The sequence below is a fragment of the Phyllostomus discolor genome, chromosome 7, assembly GCF_004126475.2.
Source record: "Phyllostomus discolor isolate MPI-MPIP mPhyDis1 chromosome 7, mPhyDis1.pri.v3, whole genome shotgun sequence".
In the NCBI taxonomy this organism is placed as follows: domain Eukaryota; kingdom Metazoa; phylum Chordata; class Mammalia; order Chiroptera; family Phyllostomidae; genus Phyllostomus; species Phyllostomus discolor.
The window spans coordinates 81,937,243-81,956,839 of record NC_040909.2 but is presented as its reverse complement, the minus strand read 5'-3'; the positions used below and the strand labels follow the sequence as shown (position 1 = coordinate 81,956,839).

The following is a 19,597-nucleotide window of genomic DNA, read 5'->3' as shown; positions in this document are numbered from 1 at the left end:
CCAGGAAGTCCAGGAAGCTCAGAGAGTCCCAAAGAAGTTGCACCTGAAAAGGAACACACAAAGACACATCATAATTACATTACTCAAGATGAAAGATAAGGAGAGAATCTTCAAAGAAACAAGAGATAAGAAGACTGTTACCTACAAAGGAATTCCCATCAGACTGTCAGCTGATTTCTCAAAAGAAACCTTGCGGGCAAGAAGGGGCTGGCAAGAAGGGGCTGGCAAGAAGTATTCCAAGTCATGAAAGGTAAGGACCTACATCCAAGATTGCTCTATCCAGCAAAGCTTTCCTTTAGAATGGAAGGGTAGATAAAGTGCTTCCCAGATAAGGTCAAGTTAAAGGAGTTCACCATCACCAAGCCTTTATTATATGAAATGTTAAAGGGACTTATCTAAGAGAAAGAAGATCAAAACTATGAACAGTAAAATAACAACAAACTCACAACTATCAACAACCGAACCTAAAAAAATGAAAGCAAAAAACAAACTAAGCAAACAACTAGAACAGGAACAGAACCAGAGAAATGGAGATCACCTGGAGGGTTATCAGTGAAGAGGGGGAGGGAGAAGAATGGGGGAAAAGGTATAGGGAATAAGCAGCATAAATATACAAAATATATAAGAGGAGGTTAAGAATAGTATGGGAAATGTAAAAGCCAAAGAACTTATATGTACAACCCATGGACATGAATTAGGGGGGTGGGGAATGCAGGTGGGAAGGAGGGTGCAGGGCAGAGGGGAATAAAAGGGATAAAAAAGATGGGACAACCGTAATAGCATAACCAATAAAATATATTTTTTAAAAAAGAATGAAAGCTAGCCATTTGCAACAACATGGATGAACTTTGAGGGCATTATGCTAAGTGAAATAAGTCAGGCCGAGAAAGACAAATGCCGCATGATCTCATTTATATGTGGAATTTAAAAAACAAAACAAAACACTACACTCATAGAAACAGAGAACAGATTGCCGGTTGCCAGAGGCAAGGTGTAGAAAGTGAATAAAATGAGTGAAGGGGGTCAAAGGTACAACTTCCAGGTAGAAGATAAATAAGTTCTGGTGGTGTAATATGCAAGCAGCATGGTGACTATAGGTAATAATACTGCATTGCACACTTGAAAGTTGCTAAGAGTAAATTTTAAGTCTTTATCACAAGAAAAAAAATTGTCTATAACTACGTGTGATGACAAATGTTAACTAGACCTATTGTGATCATTTCCCAATACACACATAGAATCATTATGTTGTACACCTGAAACTAATATAATGTTATATGTCAATTATACCACAACTTTTAAAACAATTTTAATTTTTAAAAAACAATGTTCAGTTCATTATCTGAAAGTAAAATCTAGACATTTGTTAAAAGCAGATATTCTGGAAGATAAAGAATACATATAGTATGTTCCTCTCAATAATCTATGAAGTTCTTGGACAATTTCAATTTCTTCTTGGATAACAATCTTTTCTAGATTGTTATTTTCCTCCTATGGTACCTGTACACCTTTACTTCTTGGAAGTTTAGTCTTCCTTGACTTCCCTGATATTGGACTATCAAGTTTTCCTCATCACAGGCATTTTTGCTACCACATACTGCCCAGTCCACAACTGATGGATATGTTCCAAGTCTCGTTTTCTTCTTTTTCTCTCCTTATTCACTTACAGAACTCAGGGACATAAATGCCATTTCAGGAGCAAGGCTGCCAAGTCTATCCTGAAAACTACCTCATGTTTTAGTCAACTGTTTTTATAGAATTCTCTTTTTAGTTCCCATTCACACTGGAAGAATAGTATTATCAAACAAAACCATTACTATTCGACAAGCCAGATTAGCTTCCTATGTTGGTTATAAAATAACTATCCATTTTTTCCAGGCTTGGGAATATTACAAAGTCTTGAAGATCATGAGATGAAATTTATTTCAAACTGCACTCTTCTATTGATAAACAGACCTGTTAAAAAGTGGTATGAATTATGATATCTGACTATCAAAGAACGATTTTCCCCAAAACCTTACAGTTTGTCAGATGTGTCTGTCGAACAAGCCTAACGCTGTATTATTTGGGATGAAATTGCTCCCGACTGTAAAAAAAACAAGCAAACACCAAAGAATTTCAATTCTCTAACCATGAAAACGTGTGAATTATGTAGGACAAATAGGTTGCAGTGCAGTTATCGTTTCCTACTCCTAGAATCGACTGTCACCCCTTAAACCGCTAATTCTGGAAAACCATCTATAAGCTATTAGAATCAGCCCAAGCTGATGAGCACTACAAGTCCCATGATGCAAAGCAGGTGCCCTGACCTCTATTGGCCTTAGTTCCTCCTGGGATTTGTCACCTTCTCATAGCCAGTTAGGAAAACTAGGTACCGTAGCCTGAGCTGCTCAACATTTATACAAATAAAGCTGAGGCCGAGAAAGAAGAATTCTTACCACGAAACTAGGTTAAAGCCAGCCGCCAGAGAGCCCTGGCCCAATTCCTGCTAATGCCTCCGGGGGCGGCGCCCTCGTGTGCCGTCACTTCCCTTAGCGCTGCTCACCCCGCCCAACCTCTCCCCTCCCAGAGTAGGGTCTAGTGTTTGCGCGGGGTTGAGGCCACCCGAGGCTCCGAGCGGCTGCTGTCAGTGTGTTGGGACTTGTGAGACTGCTGGACAGTACGGGTGGGGACTGAGAGCTGCGGAGAAAGTGGGTCGGATTTAACCTGCACTGGAAGCGTGCTGGAGTTGGACGGCGGAGTGCACTCAGGTAGGGGCAGGGCAGCGGACGCTGTCCCTAGCGCTCTAGCGGTGACACCTGTACCCCGCGGGTGGCTGACCGCAAGCGGGCTGAGGGACGCCGCAAATTCCCCGAGCCACCGTTGACTCTCCGCGGAGTACCAGGCGGCGGGGATGCGACTGTCGTGGAAATGCAGGGACCCCGGGAGCTGGGCACTAACGCTCGCCAAACCCAAGCCGCACGGCCTGCTCAGCCAGCGACGGGACACTGGTGTAGGCAGGCTGCACCAAGCATCCCCGCTTTTTTCTAGTCGCCCACTTCTGCTGCCCAACGTGTTGTAGCGGCTGGGCCCTGCACCTGCCGGAGGGTTTCCGGGGTTGGTCTGGGCGCCAGGGCGAAAGCGCTGACGCTGCTGCTGAGCCTCTGTTTCCGCCTAAGTTGGGTAGTGCCCATTTGAGGTCTCACCGCGGAGGTGCACCTTCGTTCGGCCTCGCGGTCTCAGTAACCGCGTGTCGGAGCGCGGGACGGTCCCGCTGGCCGGGGTGGGGGGGAGGCTGAGACCTCAGATGTCCATTTACTGTTTGTTTGTTGGAGGGGAGAGGGGCAGGCAGGCCTTCGAAGTACACGGAGGAGCGCAGGTGAATCCTGTGTCTTGAGGCTTTGAGGATGGGGAAGGCTACCCAGAGCCACGTGCTGTGGTAAAACTCTTATTTCAGCATCTTTGCAAGTGCGAGCTGCTCATTTCCTACTTTTCTCACCGGTGCAATTACGTAGATGTAGTTGGAGAAGCAGACCCGTTGTCATGTCACTGGTCTGCAGTTAATACGATTTCTTAGTCTACTACTTAACAACTTAGTGGTAAACCTTTTCTTCTTCGCATTATGACGAAATTATTTTGAGATAAGATAAACTAGCCCTGTTGACAACAGAAGTTATGAGTATAAGTTGTAAAGTTGTTAAGTACCCTCAGTTTATGGTATAGCAGAATCAGTGATTATCTGGAAACTGTGAAGAACATTTAAACTTTTACTCATTGCATCTTGTTGCAGGTAAGTTTAATGCCCATTTGGGTTTTATTTGATTAATTTAATTTGGACAAGTTTTGGTTTTGGTTTTGTTTTTTCTTTCCAAATGCAGTTGCTATTTGTAGCGTCTAAGCTTCTGGTTCACTGTTTTTCCTTTGGCTGATTCTGTAGTTTCACTAATTGAATCAAAAGGTGATGTGAATAATTCTCCTGCCCTTCCCTCCTTCCCTCCCTGTGTTGTACATAGTACTGTCAGGACTATAAACGGAAAATAAAACCTGAGGAAGGTTGAAATGAATGTTACAGAAATCTATCATAAAGAAATAGAGGGAGAAGGGAAGAGTGTCAAGAAAGAGTAGGTAGGTCTGCTCTCTTTACCTTGCAAATGAGAGTCCTTAGAGATGATATTTTGCAATTAAAGATTTGAGGCATGTTTTCATCTCATAAAAGAATAGTGTCATAAAATTAAAAGAAATGGATATGAACATTATATTTTCTTTTGGATAATGCTTCAGATTAAAGACCAGTCTTTCAATATGTTCTTCTTGTTTTTAGATAGCAAATTCCTAAGAAGAAAATAATGGATAGCACATCAGTTGCTCTCTAAGTGTTTGGACACAGAAGTGTGCAGGATTGTAGCAAAGCCCAGAAGAAGATGGCAACCCCTTATGTGCCAGTTCCTATGCCCATAGGGAACTCTTCTTCCAGCTTTACAACCAACAGAAATCAAAGAAGTTCTTCTTTTGGGAGTATTTCAACAAACTCAAACTCTTCCAAAGGCCAGTTAGAAGAATCAAATATGGGAAACTTAAAACAGACAAGTGTACCTGATCTAATGGATGGCAGCCCCCTCGTTAGGACTAAATTTACAAATGCAAATTCTTCCATTGAGTATTCTACTAGACCAAGAGAAAGTGAAGAACAAAATTCTGAAACAGTGAATTTGGAAGATAGGCCTTCTACACCTACTATTTTAGGTTATGAGGTGATGGAAGAAAGAGCTAAATTTACTGTGAGTATTGACTTTTGCTGCATACCACTAGAAAGTGAAAGACTGACTCAGCTGTATTCTATACCTGTGTTAAATGGATTAATGTTAGCATATACTTGTAATTTCTTGCAGATGTAATTCAAATGGTTTTTACACTGTAAATTCTGCCATTGTATAAACTTTTGTTTTACGTGAGTGCATTGTCACATCCAGACATACTTATGAAACTAGCACGCAGATCAAGAAACTACGTAAGTAAGTGGCACATCCATAACCACCACTATACTCTCCTTCAGTCAATGCCCACTTTCCTGATAGCCTATGTTAATTTTGCGTATATTGTATTTTACATAAATGGAGTCATGGAGTATGGTCTCTTTTCTTCAGCATTTTGTTGGTAAGCCTCCTTGACCTTAAAGCCTCCTTGACCTAGCATGTAATTGTAGGTAGCTCATTTTTATTACTGATACTGTTCCTTTACGTGAATATTTACCATTTGTATGTTCATGAACACTTGGATAATTTCCAGTTTGGGGCTCTTACAAACACTGCCACTATGAACCTTTTAGTACTTGTCACTCAGTAAACACGTGGACACATTTCTGTTGATACCTGCCTAGGAATAAAATTGCTGGATCATATACCCAGCTTATAAGATATGAACAATGTACCACAGTGGTTGTACTAATTTATAGTCTTGTAAGCAGTGTATGAGAGTTCCAGTTACTCCACAGCTTCCCAATATGTGGTATTTTTTTATCTTTTTCATTTTGGCTATTCTGGTGGGTAGAGTGATCACATTGTGGTCTTAATTTGCGTTTCTTAATGACTAAATAAATTGAAGACATTTTTGGCCATTTGGATAATCTCTTTTGTGAAGAGTCTGTTCAAGAACTTAGTTAATTTTCCTATGAGCAAGCCTTTTCGATTTTAATTTGTAGTTTTTATGCATTTGGAAATAAGTCTTCTTTTAGGACATGTATGGTGACTATTCTCTCAAAAGGAAAAGGTTTTCCTTTTCACTCCCTTAATGATGCATTTGATTAAAAAAAAGTTCTTAATTTTAATATAGTCCAATTTATTAAATTTTCTTTTTTTCCTTTTTTTGTTACTGTTCAAGTACAGTTGTCTCCGTTTTCCTCCCATCACTCCCCTCCACCCCCACCTCCCACCCTCAATCCTACACCCCGTTGACTTTGTCCATGTGTCCTTTGTACATGCTAACTTTTTCTAACATGGTCGGCACTTTTTAAAATCTGCCTACTCCCACTAAAAAAATGTTCTGTTTTCTTCTAAAAACTTTATTGCTGTACCTTTCATTTTCAGATCTGTAAACCATTTGGAATTTTTTTTCTCCATGGTGTGGGGTAGCAGTCAAGGCACATTTTCATACAAGTGATCAGATTTTTATTGAGAAGACCACTCTTTCTCCTCTACATTTGCTCTGTTGCTTATGACATAAATCAAATAACCTTAAGTATATGGGTCTATTTCTGAGTTCCATTTTTCCCTCCTTGATCAAAGCTTCTTGATAGGTGTGGATATCTGGCAGCCTATGTACTCTAATTTTATTTTTCAGGATTGCCTTGGCTGCTCTTGACCCTTTGCATTGGGATTATATTGAACACAGACTAATCTTTACAAAACTGACATATTTACAAAACTGAGTTTGAATCTGTGAACTTAGTTTGTATACTTAAATCATTTGCATTTTATAATGATGCAAAGTAATTTTCAGGGCATAGATCTTACATCTTTTGGTTAGATTTATGTCTAAGTATGGATGTTATTTGATGTTCTTGATATCTTTTTTCTGTTTTTTGCTAGTTTATGTATATCAGGCTTATATGTTTATGTATCTAGCAACTTTGCTAAATTCACTTATCAGTTGAAATAGTTCTTTCTCTAGTGTTTTCTTGAGGTTGAGTTTATATGTCTATGCCACTTCATGCTACACACTTAGGACAGTATGGAAGGATGCTCAAGTCAAAAATTATTGAGAAAATTTATGAAGAGACAGTCTTTACCATTAAATTATCATAAGAGTGATGATGTGTTAAGAAATCTGAATGAACATGACATTTTTTAAGAATGATTTTCAAAATAACACACTAGTGGCACATTTCCTTGCATTGACCTACCTTCCTTATGAAGAAATGAGTGTTCATCATGGTGGTATATGTGAAAATGCAAGTTCATAGGTAAATTTAAGGCAGTAGTATATGAAGTCTTTCAAGACATCATAGAAGAGGAGGTAAACAACAGATATGAGGTTAGTTGTGTTTATTTTATCATTAATTTAATATTTGAGTACCTGTTATGTGTCAGACACTAGTATCTTTAATCCCCCTTATGATTATCTTGGATCAGGACTTTCTGGATATTTTAGAGGGTATCCAAATGATCTTCTTCACTTTTATATGTTACACAGATTCATGCTTAACTCTTTATAATTCTTCCCCTTAAAAGCTAAAAGAGAAGTCTATAAGGGAGAAAATTCAAATCTAATGATAAGGACAGCTTGCAATCCCTTTATAGTCACAGCACACCTCCATTTGGACTAGTCACATTTCAGATGTTTAGTAGCCACATGTGGCTGGCCTGCAACTCTAGAGCTACAGTTGAAAGTTACTGCACAGCTGACTTCAAGAAAAGAAGTTGCTCTTCAAGAGTTTCACTCATTCAGTAGATTTTGTTAGATACTTTATAAATGCCATGTATTTAGCTTTGCCCAAAATACTATACTAGAAACTATCAGTTTAGCTTTGCAATTCTGTTATAAATAGTACTTTCTCTTAATAAATTCTAAAATTATACTTTTAAAAATAAAATCTAGTTTTTTTCTTATAAACTTTTAAAAATATTGACATGATTCAAACAAGTTTTTTTTTATTTAATAGCCTAGATAATTGTGCATAATCATAGAAGTATAAACTTTTATCTAATGTGGGTATGTTTTAGCTTGTATTTCAGCCTAGAAGATTAAATCATCAAATTTACTTCAATAGTGCTTTGTAGTATTGAGTTTAAAAATTAAATCAATTGTATAGGACACAAGTGGCTATTTTTCATAGCTTTTTCAAGCATGAGTGATTCTTTTATCAATTCTAAAGTATGTGGCATAAAAGATATTTTGGAAGCTGATGAGTTCATTTATTGTTCCTGTACACCAAAAAAAGTATTTTGGCTCAAATCTGTCATAGTCTTGTGTTTTAAAAAAATCTTGCTTTTGGTGCCTACATCGATTATTTGTACATTTCATGGTCTAAATGATCTCTGGTATTTTTCACAATGATTGTTATGCTCCAGATTGTCAAGTAGAAATTTTTTAAATATTTGATTTGAATTTTTAAATATCTTTACATATATTTTTTAACCTTCCCCCCTCACAGGTATATAAAATTCTAGTAAAGAAAACCCCAGAAGAAAGTTGGGTAATTTTCAGAAGATACACTGACTTCTCTAGGCTTAATGATAAAGTAAGTACTTTAATAAATCTAAAACTGACTTTTCAGTTTTGAATTGTTATCTGTTCCTGACAGTTTTGCTCTTATATTTGTGTTTTTTTCTCCCTTGTTAATTATTTGTATGAAGTCAAATATTTGCTAGTTCCCAAGAAAATTCACTATTTCATTTCACTTTAGTAGTCTGAAATTCCATCTGTACACATAATTTTCTTTTTTTGAAAACAAAAGATACATGAAAACCTTAAAATTATTGACAAAATATAATTAAAAGTACACTCCATTTATTATATGGTGTGATTTGGGTAGGCTCAGCTGGATTTGCTGCTTAGGATGAGACACAGTCAGTATTAAGCTGTTGGCTCCACTGTGATCTTATCTGGAGGCTCTGGGAAAGAATCAGCATCCAGGCTCATTCAGGATGTTGGGAAAGTTTACTTTCTCTTGGTTGTAATACCGAGGTCCTTGTGTCCTTGCTGGTTGTCAACGAGAGGTTCTTAGCTCCAGGAGCCTGCTCTACAGTCCTTGCACAGGGCTCCTCCATCTTCAAAGCCACCAACAGCAAGTGGAGTCCTTGAGCTTGGAATCTCTGACTTTCTCTTCTGCCATCAGCCACAAGGAAGCTCTACTTTAAAATGCTCCTGTGATAAGATAAGATAGGCTGACACACATAATCTCCCTATATTCAGGTCAGCCAGTAGTAACCCTAGTTATATCTGCAGAATGCCTTTTGCTGTGAAAGGTAAGGAAATCACACAAACAATACCAGGAGCAGAGGTCACAAGGTCATCTATGAAGGCTTATTTATAGAAACATCAAATGCCTATTATTGTCATTTTTTGCAGAAAATATAATATTTTAATGTAATGAAATATGAAAACTAGCATTTATTAAGGTTATTTTAAGCAATGTATAGTTTCATAATTGTACTTGGCTCAAAATAAAGTTATTGATTACCCATAATCCATAATATGAAGTATCCATAACATGAACACTTAAAGAGTTCATTGTGAGGGAGTGGAGGGGAGAATGTCTAACTATGCATGCAGATATATGGGATATTTAAATTTTAATGCTCAAAATTAATAAAAAAAAAACTTCCTTTTCATGCCTTTTATTATTCTGACAAAACATTATGTTTTATATTTTTACTTAACATTTTATCCTGTGAATTTTTCCCTTTTGTCGTCTTTTATTACCTTGTGATATTTAGTTTTACATTTAAGAACAGAAATGTGAATGTACATGGTTTTATTTCATTCACCCACTTACAGAACATAGACTATTGACTGCTTATAACATAGTAGGCACTGTAGTAGACAGGGACGCAGCTATGAATAAGGCAGAATCATTGCTGTGTAGGGAAATGTTTTTCAACCTCATCTATACTTTGGACTTACCTGGAAACATCTTAAGAATTGTAGCCCTGGCTGGCATAGCTCAGTGGAATTGAGCACAGGCTGAGAACCAAAGTGTTGCAGGTTCGGTTCCCAGTCAGGGCACATGCCTGGGTTGCAGGCCACAGCCCCCCCAACCGCACATTGATGTTTCTCTCTCTCTCTTTCTCCCTCCCTTTCCTCTCTAGACACAAATAAATAAAATCTTTAAAAAAAAAAAAGAATTGCAATGACCAGTCTACACCCCAACTAATTAAATCAAAATCTGTCAGAGGTAGGATATAGTCATTAATATCTTTTAAAGTTCCTTGAGTGATTCCAGTGTACAGCCAAGGTTTAGAATCACTGGTCCAGTAAGAGAATCCAAAATTAAATAAACATTATTTACATTGTGATAAATGTCACTTAGAAATAAATTAATGATTTGAGAATTTGTGGTAGATTGTCTTTTCTAAAAATGTTCACAGCAATATTTTCAGTCCCATATGCTCTTCCAGAATCTTACCACTGACCAGGAAGAGGTTGAATCTATTTCCCCTCCCCCTTGAACCTTGCTGAGCTGGGAGTAGTCAACCAGAAAAAGACAGAGGAAATAATGCTGCCTGACTAGACTAGGTCATACAAAATATACAGCTTCATCCTGACTGTCTCTCTTGGAGACTCCCCCTTGAAACAGCCTCTGTGCTATAAGAAAGACCAAGACACTCCATGTTAAGATTATAGCTGACACTCAGCTAAGGTCTCAACCAGCGACCAGCATCATTCTCTACAAGTATGTAGGAGTGAACTTCAGATGATTCCAGCTTCCACCTTCAAATCTTCCACCTGAGTTCCTAACTCATTGTGGATCAGAGATAAACCATCGTCACTATGCCCACAGTGTCCATAGACTAATAAATGGTTGTTCGAGTCACTGAGTTTTGGGGTAACTTGTTATATAAGTCACTTCAATAGAGTGTATAAAGGCAAATCTGACTCAGAAGTTTGGAAAAGTCTCTCCCTAAGAATGTAAAATTTAAGCCAAATATACAAAGCAGATTGTAAACCAAAATGTAAAAGCTAAAACTGTAAAGTCCAAGAAGAAAAAAATAGAAGAATATCTTTACAACCTTCGAGAACACAACAATTTCTTAGATAGGATCTAAAGAAGCACACCCCATAAAAGACAAAAATGGATGAAAATTAGATAGTATTAAAATTTAAAATATATGTTCTGCTAAGACTATTAAAAGTCAGGCCACAGTCTTGGAGAAGGTATTTTTCATATGTATATCTGACAAAAGATATCTGGAATATATAGAGAACCCTTACAACTCAGTAAAACAATTCTGTTTTCTTTTAAAATATGAGAGGTCAGAAGATTTGAATAGATAATTCACCAAAGAAGATACACAGATTCAAATAAGCACATGAGAAGATACTTACTATCATTGGGTCAACAGAGACATGCAAATTAAAGCCACTAAAACACTACTACACACCCACTAGAATGGCTAACATTAAAAAGACTGACAATGCAAGTGTTGGGAAGGAGGAGGAACCTCTGTTAACTCCTATGTATACACAGCTGGGAGAAGTCAAGAAGTAAATCAAGGCATAAAACGCTTAGCTGGATTTGATTTGATTTTAGGCTTATTTCATGAAGATTGTACCTAGTCAACAGGATAGATTTTGTAGAATTGATATAATGGAGTTTATCAATGTATATTTTTTTTTCTTCTTTTTCAGTTAAAAGAGATGTTTCCAGGCTTTCGATTAGCACTTCCACCAAAACGCTGGTTTAAAGATAATTACAATGCCGACTTTTTAGAAGATAGACAATTAGGATTACAAGCATTTCTTCAAAATTTAGTAGCTCACAAGGACATTGCTCAATGGTATGTAACAAATTGAAATAAGACATTATAAATGCATTTCAAGAACTAGTTAAAACCAAAGAATAAATCTAGGACCATAGTTATTCAAGATGAACAAAAACTATAAAACAAGTATAATTCTCCTTTAACAAACACTGCATGGAATTTTCTTTCCTTTTTTCAGTAAGAACTTTATTTAGTGTCTGGTTTGTATTAACACTTAAAAAAGTCAGCAACGTTAAAAATTTAGTGTACCATATTCAAACAACTCAAATGTTAACTTGATTTCAGGTTTTAATTTTTTTGCAATCATTTAAACAAGTAGCCCTCATATTAGATTTTTGGTTAATACAATACTACATCGCTGTGAGGGTAATATTTTTTATATTTTTCCCAGTAATGTAAAAATATGAAAATTATGAAGTTGAGTTAATTTATATAGAAGGTAAAGTGAAAATACCAAACATCATTTAAAAGGGAAAGGATCTATGTGGCTTTTTTGCTTCTGAATATCTTTATAACAAAATTGCTTTATGATTTAATATCAGCTGAATACCTAATTTAGGAACTTTATCAAATCTATATTTTGAAAAATTATAGAGCCATTTGCAAGACAGCAATAGCATATCCTGACACCTATGTCTGTAACTATCTTTAGCAGTTTTTCACATAAGAATGGAAAACAAGAAAACCAGCCTGTCTCACTTTATCTACCCTTTATTCTCAGTGTTTTTCTCTATATTGTCTATGTTATACATAACACATGCTTTGCATATACATCTTGGTTCTTAACATGTGCTGCCTAAGCTTGATAGCTGCTTGAGACTTTGCCCACCATCCTCATTTTCCTCTATGAAATGAACAATGATCCATACCTTTTCTCTTAGCTTCACATTAATATATGCAGTTACCTCCTTAACATCTCTTTCTGGTATGTCAATGTGACCTTAAATCTAAAACAGACTTAAAAGCTTACTCTCTAGACTTGCCCAAAAAATTCAACAGCATTATCTACCTGGAACCCCTTATTCCTTCCTTTACATTTTAAATTGTAAATCTATCAGCTTTTCTTCATGCCTGCCATCAACTTAGCAGTTATCTCACCTTGATTATTGCAGAAGCTTTCCTGCTGGTCTTCCTCTGATGTGAATCCCCCACTTGAGAGGTCCGAGGCATTGTGGATGAGATATGAGACAAATTCACACAGACTACCAAGTCCTATGGAGGAAAAGGGACAACACGGCCACTTTCTTAAAGGGAGAGCACCCCAACACTTGCCTTGACAGGCTTCTTTTGCTTTGCTGGGCACATTACATTGAGGATGGTCCTCATTTACTATGCACAGGTTCACTTTAGGTGGTTACCTTGTATAGAAAACAAAGGAGAGGATGCTGCTAATCACATCACAGAAGAAGGATATTTGCAAATGCAAAGGGAAAAGCAGTTGAACTGGTTACACTCATCTTTGGAAGGCTTAGCATAGATTTTAGGAAGTCACTTTAAAGACATGCAGTAAATGTTTGCTGCCTCAATTCATGGTGAGGGAGTTTTAGCAAAAAACAAGTCTTAAAGTGGCCTAGGTACAATGCAGGCCTGATTCCCCACGGGAGAACCTATCCGTGTGGTGGGTCCTATTTGGGTCCATGCCATGCAGAACAGTCTCCTATATTTTCCCCCTAATTTTTAGTTAGGACTACTATAGATCCCACAAAGCTTGCTACTTGATGGTCTCTCACACACCCCTCGGAACATAATTCATAAATACGTCAAAATACACAGAGCACTATTATAATCATTAAGCAACCAGCAGTTCCAAAGACCCACATTCTCAGATTAAGCCCATCCTTCATTGTCAGGGCAGAAATGATCAAATAGATAACATTTAAAAAACTCAGAGGGACTATTTTGAGTCAGAGTCAAATAGCTAAAGGGCCACAAAACTTTGGGGAAACAAACTCATTTCAGGCTTGGACCCTTATCATTTAAATTGAGGGTATTAGCAAAGTAGGCTTCATAGGACTTTATACATTCTTCCTTACGCCTGATTGCCCCAGGGAACTCGCTCTTTCCAGCACAGGGCCACGCCCACCTCCAGCATTGTTTCAGGCTTAGGTCGGGCAGAAGTAAGGCAGCCAAGAGATTAGGAAACTTCTTGCAGACAGAATGAGGACTCCAGCTCTGTCAAAGCCGAGAGGCGAGGGTCCGTCACCCCCTTTTTTTATAGCTCCCCAAGTCCTTCCCTGAGGGCCCCCTCGTGATCATGCTTGTCTTAGGTTGTCCCTCCCTTGAGGAATCTTACCCTTCATTGGCTAACTGATCATGCATTGGGGACCAGGCAGGGTGAAGTAAAGTGGACAGAGGCAGTGCTCCTCCAGGGAGGGAGATAAGCCTCATCTCCTCAGTGGTGTAGGGTCCCAAGGTCTCTCATTCAGCCTTAGCCATATGGGGTTACAGCTTCTGAAACCAAACAGGCAGGTTCCCAACATCTAATCTCCCACTTTTTTGTTTGTGAATACAATTGTAGTTGTTAAGCCTGTGAAACCTACGATGTGCTGTTCCTGAGTGCAATCTCAAGAAAACAACCTCCATATACATCATAAAGCACAAATAAGGATTAAGACAAGGAGGCATCCAAGCACTGCCATGACCAAAACTAGTAAATTCAGTCTATTGAACCTAAATCTACAATTCAGCTATTGTAGATTATAATGGAGGGTCTGGAACAGTTTTTGTTCAATAAGGCCTTTGCTTGAGCATTAAGAGCCTTGATGTCCCCCCATGTGGTGGGGACATGCTTAAAGGGAACATTATAGGGCACTGGGGCGGGGGGGTTGTGTCCCTCTGCAAGAGGCGCTCGAGCCTCGGCCCCTGTCACTGGGGCAGGCCCCATCACCTGCCCCAGACCCAGGCAGACCCAGGCCTGTGATTGATGGTGTGGGTATCCATTTTCCTTCTGGTTGTTCAGGGTGAGCTGGGCCATCTGGTCTGTCTGTTGATTGGTTCTCAGCTCCAGGTAGTGGAGCTTGGTGTCTGTCCTGCTCGTGATAAGGCTTTACTCTTTTGGCTGGTAGCCAGACAGGACCTGTAGGGATGGAAACACACACATACCCTCTTCCTCAAGTTAAGAGGTCTACAGGGCCCTGCCAAGAGCCATCTCCCAGCAAATCTCTCTATAAAGCCTGAGGATAAGATGACTTTGGCTCTTTCTTGTGAAAATATTTCTTAATTGAAGTACAGAGTGATTCATCACAACTTAGAACATTATAGGTAAACATGACTAATAAAATCAAATGTGGGGGGAAAGGACTCATGACTCCCCCTTTTTCTGTTTTTTTTTTTTTTTTAAAGATTTTTAAAAGTATGATGAGTGCATTCTACAATTGCCTGACCAGTTGGATTGCAAGGTATTCCTGTTGTATGTTGAATATTACAACGCTGAAGAAATACCTGAGTAGAATAGGCAACGTATCCAGGGCCATTATCAGTTTTAATTTGCTGAGGCCATGCTAAATGACTAAAGGCCTCAAGCCAATGGGCTTGTATATTTTTAGTAGATTCTCCTGTTAAGGCAGATGCATGTAGGGCACCAGAGTAAATGCCAATAGAAATATGAACATATTTGTAGTTTCCAAAGGGAGCATAATGAGTGACATCTGTTTGCCAAATTATTTGAGAACCTTGTCCTTGAGGATTAACTCCTGTAGATGGGGGTGCCTTGCTAAGGGCTTGGCAGTCAGGGCATTCTTTAATAATTTGCTTAGCTTGGAAAGACAGGCCACCTACTGTTTCTGCAAGTTGCAATGAGTTTAAGCAGTAAGTTCATTGCCCTGTTGTTCTGATGGCCTGGTTGTTCCTAGGTTCAGAGTTTTCAAGGAAAGTGGGAAAGATGTGTGTAGGGGGTGCTTTGCTTAAATATGTTTTAGACAAAAATGGTTATGCACCAAGGGCCTTTTGTGACTCAATTCATTAACCATTCCCTCTTGGAGAATAGCCAGTTCTTCCCCAAGGAAACGATCAGTGTTTACAGGTACTGAGTTAAAAAGTGGTACTTAGTCTTCTGTGGAGAAGGGCTAGTTCTCCCTGGGAGACAGTATACCTATATTTCATTTTTACAATAAAGGGTCACATCTCCAGCATAAATAAGGAGGATCCTTGATATTTCTTTAACACGTGACATCCCCATCCCACTTATAGCATACTTAATATTGACAAATTTATGAACATATTCATAACTTTCAGAAACAGTTTTTTCTCCACTGGCAAATACATTTACTTTTTTGTTGTTGTTAATTCTTATTGATTACTGCATTCCTTGAGTGTGCTCAAAAGTGAGCTGTCTCATTATCTAGTGCCCTTGACGACTTTAGGGAGGCTGGAAAAGAGGGAGGGAGGATACTAATCTTGGCACAGCTTGTTCTGAGGACCAAAGCAGTCCCTGGGCCTTCAGAAGGAAGATGCAGCATGGTTAAGACACATTTTCTCATTGCTTTTCTTCCTGCAGTTTTTACTGTCTGAGGGAAGTGCGATCTTTTTCCTCCTTTAAACAATCAATTTAAATTATTTCTGAGTAGAATCCTTATGATGTAACTACATTAGAGATCTTATTCTATGTACCAGAGGTTTACCAAAATATTTTGAGACTGAGCTTTTTCTTTCAAAACAAAAGCAAAATTCAAGCAAACCAGTATTTTCAAATTAAATCCTCTAAAGGAGAGTGAGACACTAACCTTAGAAACTTATCCAACACCACCTGGTGTTATTTCAACTTCTGCCCAACTTTTTCCTAAATAACTAAGTCTAAAGATCCCTTATCAGGGAGACATTCAGCAGCCCTAAAAAGCTACTGAACTAGCTTAAAACATTGCTCTTGTTCCTTAGAGAGCCCATTCCCCATGGTTGAGGATTTGCAGAAACCTTTAAAGAAAATCTTTAACAAATTAAAGAACGTTTTTCTGAAATTCCTCCCGCCTCAAGTATAGCAATTACAAAACCAGTCTCAATTTTGCTCTTTCTCCACCTGCACTTTTAAATCCTTATGCAGGCGAATGGAGAGATAAGGCAAAACTGAAGGGACCACAAGAGGCAGCTTAAAAGAAAGAATTTCCTGAGATGCTTATAAATTGTCCTATAACTAGTTGATGTTTTTAAAGCTGGTTAAAGAGAAAATCTTTGCTCTTTTTCCCAAGCCCAGACCTATTTTGGAGGTTGTGCCTCAGGGATGGGCTTGTCAGTGTTTTTACAGTGTTGTAGAGAGCACGCTTGTGGCTCTGAAGTGCTCGACCCGTGCCCGCGAGATTGCAGCAAGTACTTGGGAGAGAGTTCAAGGCTCCTGCTTACTAAAGAGGGTGCAGATGTAAAGCTGTCGCAAGAGAGGGCAACCTAGTAAAAAAAAAACCTTTTCCTCTGAAATCCAACACACCCTATGAACTAACCAAAAAGTACTCGGTGTCATCAGCCCTTATATGGGCTGATGCATGTATTCCAACCAAGTTGATGTGTTGTCCACAAGGACAGTTTGTAGCCCTGGGTCCCTCTTCCTGGGTGCCAGTTGACGTGGACCCCAGCTCATGGGGTCCATGAGGTTATGGATGAGATACAAGACAAATTCACATGGGCTACTGAGTCCTGTGGGGGAAAATGAACAACTCGGCCACTCTCTCAAGGAGAGAGTGCCTCAGAGCACCTTGGCAACTCTGAAGAGGAGAGTGCCCCAACCCTTGCCTTGACAAGCTTTTGTTGCTTTTCTGGGCACATTACATTGAGGATGGTCCTCACTATGCACAGGTTCACTTTAGATGGTTACCTTGTATAGAAAACAAAGGAGAGGATGCTGCTAATCACATCACAGAAGAAGGATATTTGCAAATGCAAAGGGAAAAGCAGTTGAACTGGTTACACTCATCCTTGGCAGGCTTAGCATAGATTTTAGGAAGTCACTTTAAAGATATGCAGTAAGTGTTTGCTGCCTCAATTCATGGTGAAGTTTTAGCAAAAAGGAGGTCTCAAAGTGGCCTAGGTTCAATACAAGCCTGATTCCCCACAGGAGAACCTATCTGTGGGTATGGGTCCTGTGTACCAGACATCGCTTTCCACTAGTCTTTCTAAGTGGGAGCTAGGCCCATGCCACGCAGAATGATCTCCTATATTTTATGCCAACACCAAGAACTTGGCTTTGATCCCTCTTGCTAGAGGAGGATAGATGGGTTTTAAGCTGGGTTGAAAATAAAACATTGGTTTTTGAAGTACTGTTCTAGGTTAGAAGGAATAAGCCTGAACATCTGGACACAAGTGAGCTTAGAGCAAGTAGGACAGAGACAATCAAGATCTAAACTAGGACCCCATAGCAAGCCAAACGTGACCTCTGCACCCACAAGCCAGCTCATGTACCATGACCTTCACTGTCACCAGCCTTGATCCACAATGCCCTATCCTCAGGGTGGTGTTTAATGCCATTTTTTAGTATTTTCTTTTAACTAGTGAAGAATAATAAAGAGAAATATTAACTGATACATTTCTATCTGCAATCCCTCAATAATATTTTCATGCAGTGATCATTACACCTAATTTTGTTCTGACAGAATTGGTATCTAGTATTTTTGGTATAATTTTTTACTTAATTCTTAATTGACCTCTTAATGAATTGTCAGCATTGGTTTTGGAGGTGGTCTTTTAAGTATAACATTTAAGATAAAGAGCACATTTAGCTGTTAAACTATTGGTCTTTAAAAAAAAATGTGAAATGTGGACTGATACATACCCATGAAAGAAAAACAGGAAAATAAAGCAGTATTAGAAGGTGAAGTTTCACTGGGTGAAGCAGTTTTGTAAGAACTTTGATAGTACAGTAAACTCTTAAAACTTTTTCAAGAGGATTAAAGGAAGAGTTTAAGTTACAGGGCACATTTGCTGTAATAATAAAAGCAGTACTAAGGGATGCCACCTGTGTCTCCTTTTCTTCAGGCCAGGTAAGTCAACCACTGATCTTAATTTTATAGAAGAGTTTTCCCAAACACTAAATCAGTACTGTAGGTAACATATAAAGACAATAGACAGAGCCTTACCTTACCTTTAATTCCAAACTGTTGGATGTACCTTTAGTCAGGTACTTCTTTCCTATCCAGGTGTTATACTTACCTTTATCATCCTGGTCAAATGGAAGCAAAGTATAAAGGATTGAATACAGATGAGAGATTAGGGGCTGTATTGAACCTATCAGTAAAACAAGTTTTAAGGAAAAGAATAAGACTTTTTTAAATGACTTCTTTTGAAATTATAGACTATTTAATAATATAGACTCAAGAACATTTTATTTGAATTCACTTGATTTCTTTACGTCATACATTGATAGTATATAGGAAACTACAGAGCAGAACCATAGCACACATAGACAGTCAAATATTTATCAAATCTAAAAAAGGTTCTCTAGTCAATTATTTTAGAGCAAGGATATGTGCTTCCTTTTCTAGGGGAAAAAGGGTATCAGAATTTTTGAGAAATTGTTTTCTTGAACACTGTCTCCCAAAGATTCTTTTGTTACTCTCTCCTTGGATGAGAATAGAGCTGGAGAGTACTGACTTTCCTTTTCCAGTTGAGTCCTTTTGAAACAGAAGAAATATATAGTAAACCACTGAAAAGATGTTTTGTAAATCAAAGTTGTAAAACCAGTTTTAAATTTCATTCTTAATGCTACAGATTAATGAAAGCAGGAAATAGAATATAACCTCAGAACTATATTGAAAAGAACTTAGAGAATCCATTGGAATTCATCTGAGTAGAACCCTAGTGAGCCATAGATCATGAGGATTTTTAGAGAAGGAGAATGAAATAGAAAAATCTCTCCAAAAAAGATTCCTACAGCTAGGTACATTGACATCATCACTGTTGATCTTGGGCTGAATTTCCACTGTAAAACAAAGGCATAAGAAGAGATGTATAAATTCCCCTCCTACATTTTCTTTCTGAGCAGCAGCATCATGCCAATAATTGGAGTAATTTGTGAACATAAAAATATTACTAAAGAACAAAGGCATCTGGGTATAAACCATAAGAAAATGTCTCACAGCAGGTTGTCATACACTGAAAGTATTTTAAAAAAAGATCATTATCTTCTTAGGACTTTCCTTTTTAGTCTTACAGGCCATTCA

At 38.3% G+C, this 19,597-nt stretch overlaps 1 protein-coding gene across 1 annotated transcript in view; it reads left to right on the top strand.

Moving 5' to 3' along the window:
* Positions 1–2,355: 2,355 nt before the first annotated feature.
* SNX16 (sorting nexin 16) overlaps positions 2,356–19,597 on the top strand; it is a 38,826-nt gene continuing 21,584 nt past the window's right edge. Inside the window, exons 1-4 of the mRNA XM_028518908.2 lie at positions 2,356–2,750; positions 4,301–4,757; positions 8,129–8,215; positions 11,326–11,474. Coding sequence (XP_028374709.1) covers positions 4,401–4,757; positions 8,129–8,215; positions 11,326–11,474 — 593 coding nt within the window. The 5' untranslated portion in view covers positions 2,356–2,750; positions 4,301–4,400. The remainder of the gene's footprint in view (positions 2,751–4,300; positions 4,758–8,128; positions 8,216–11,325; positions 11,475–19,597) is intronic.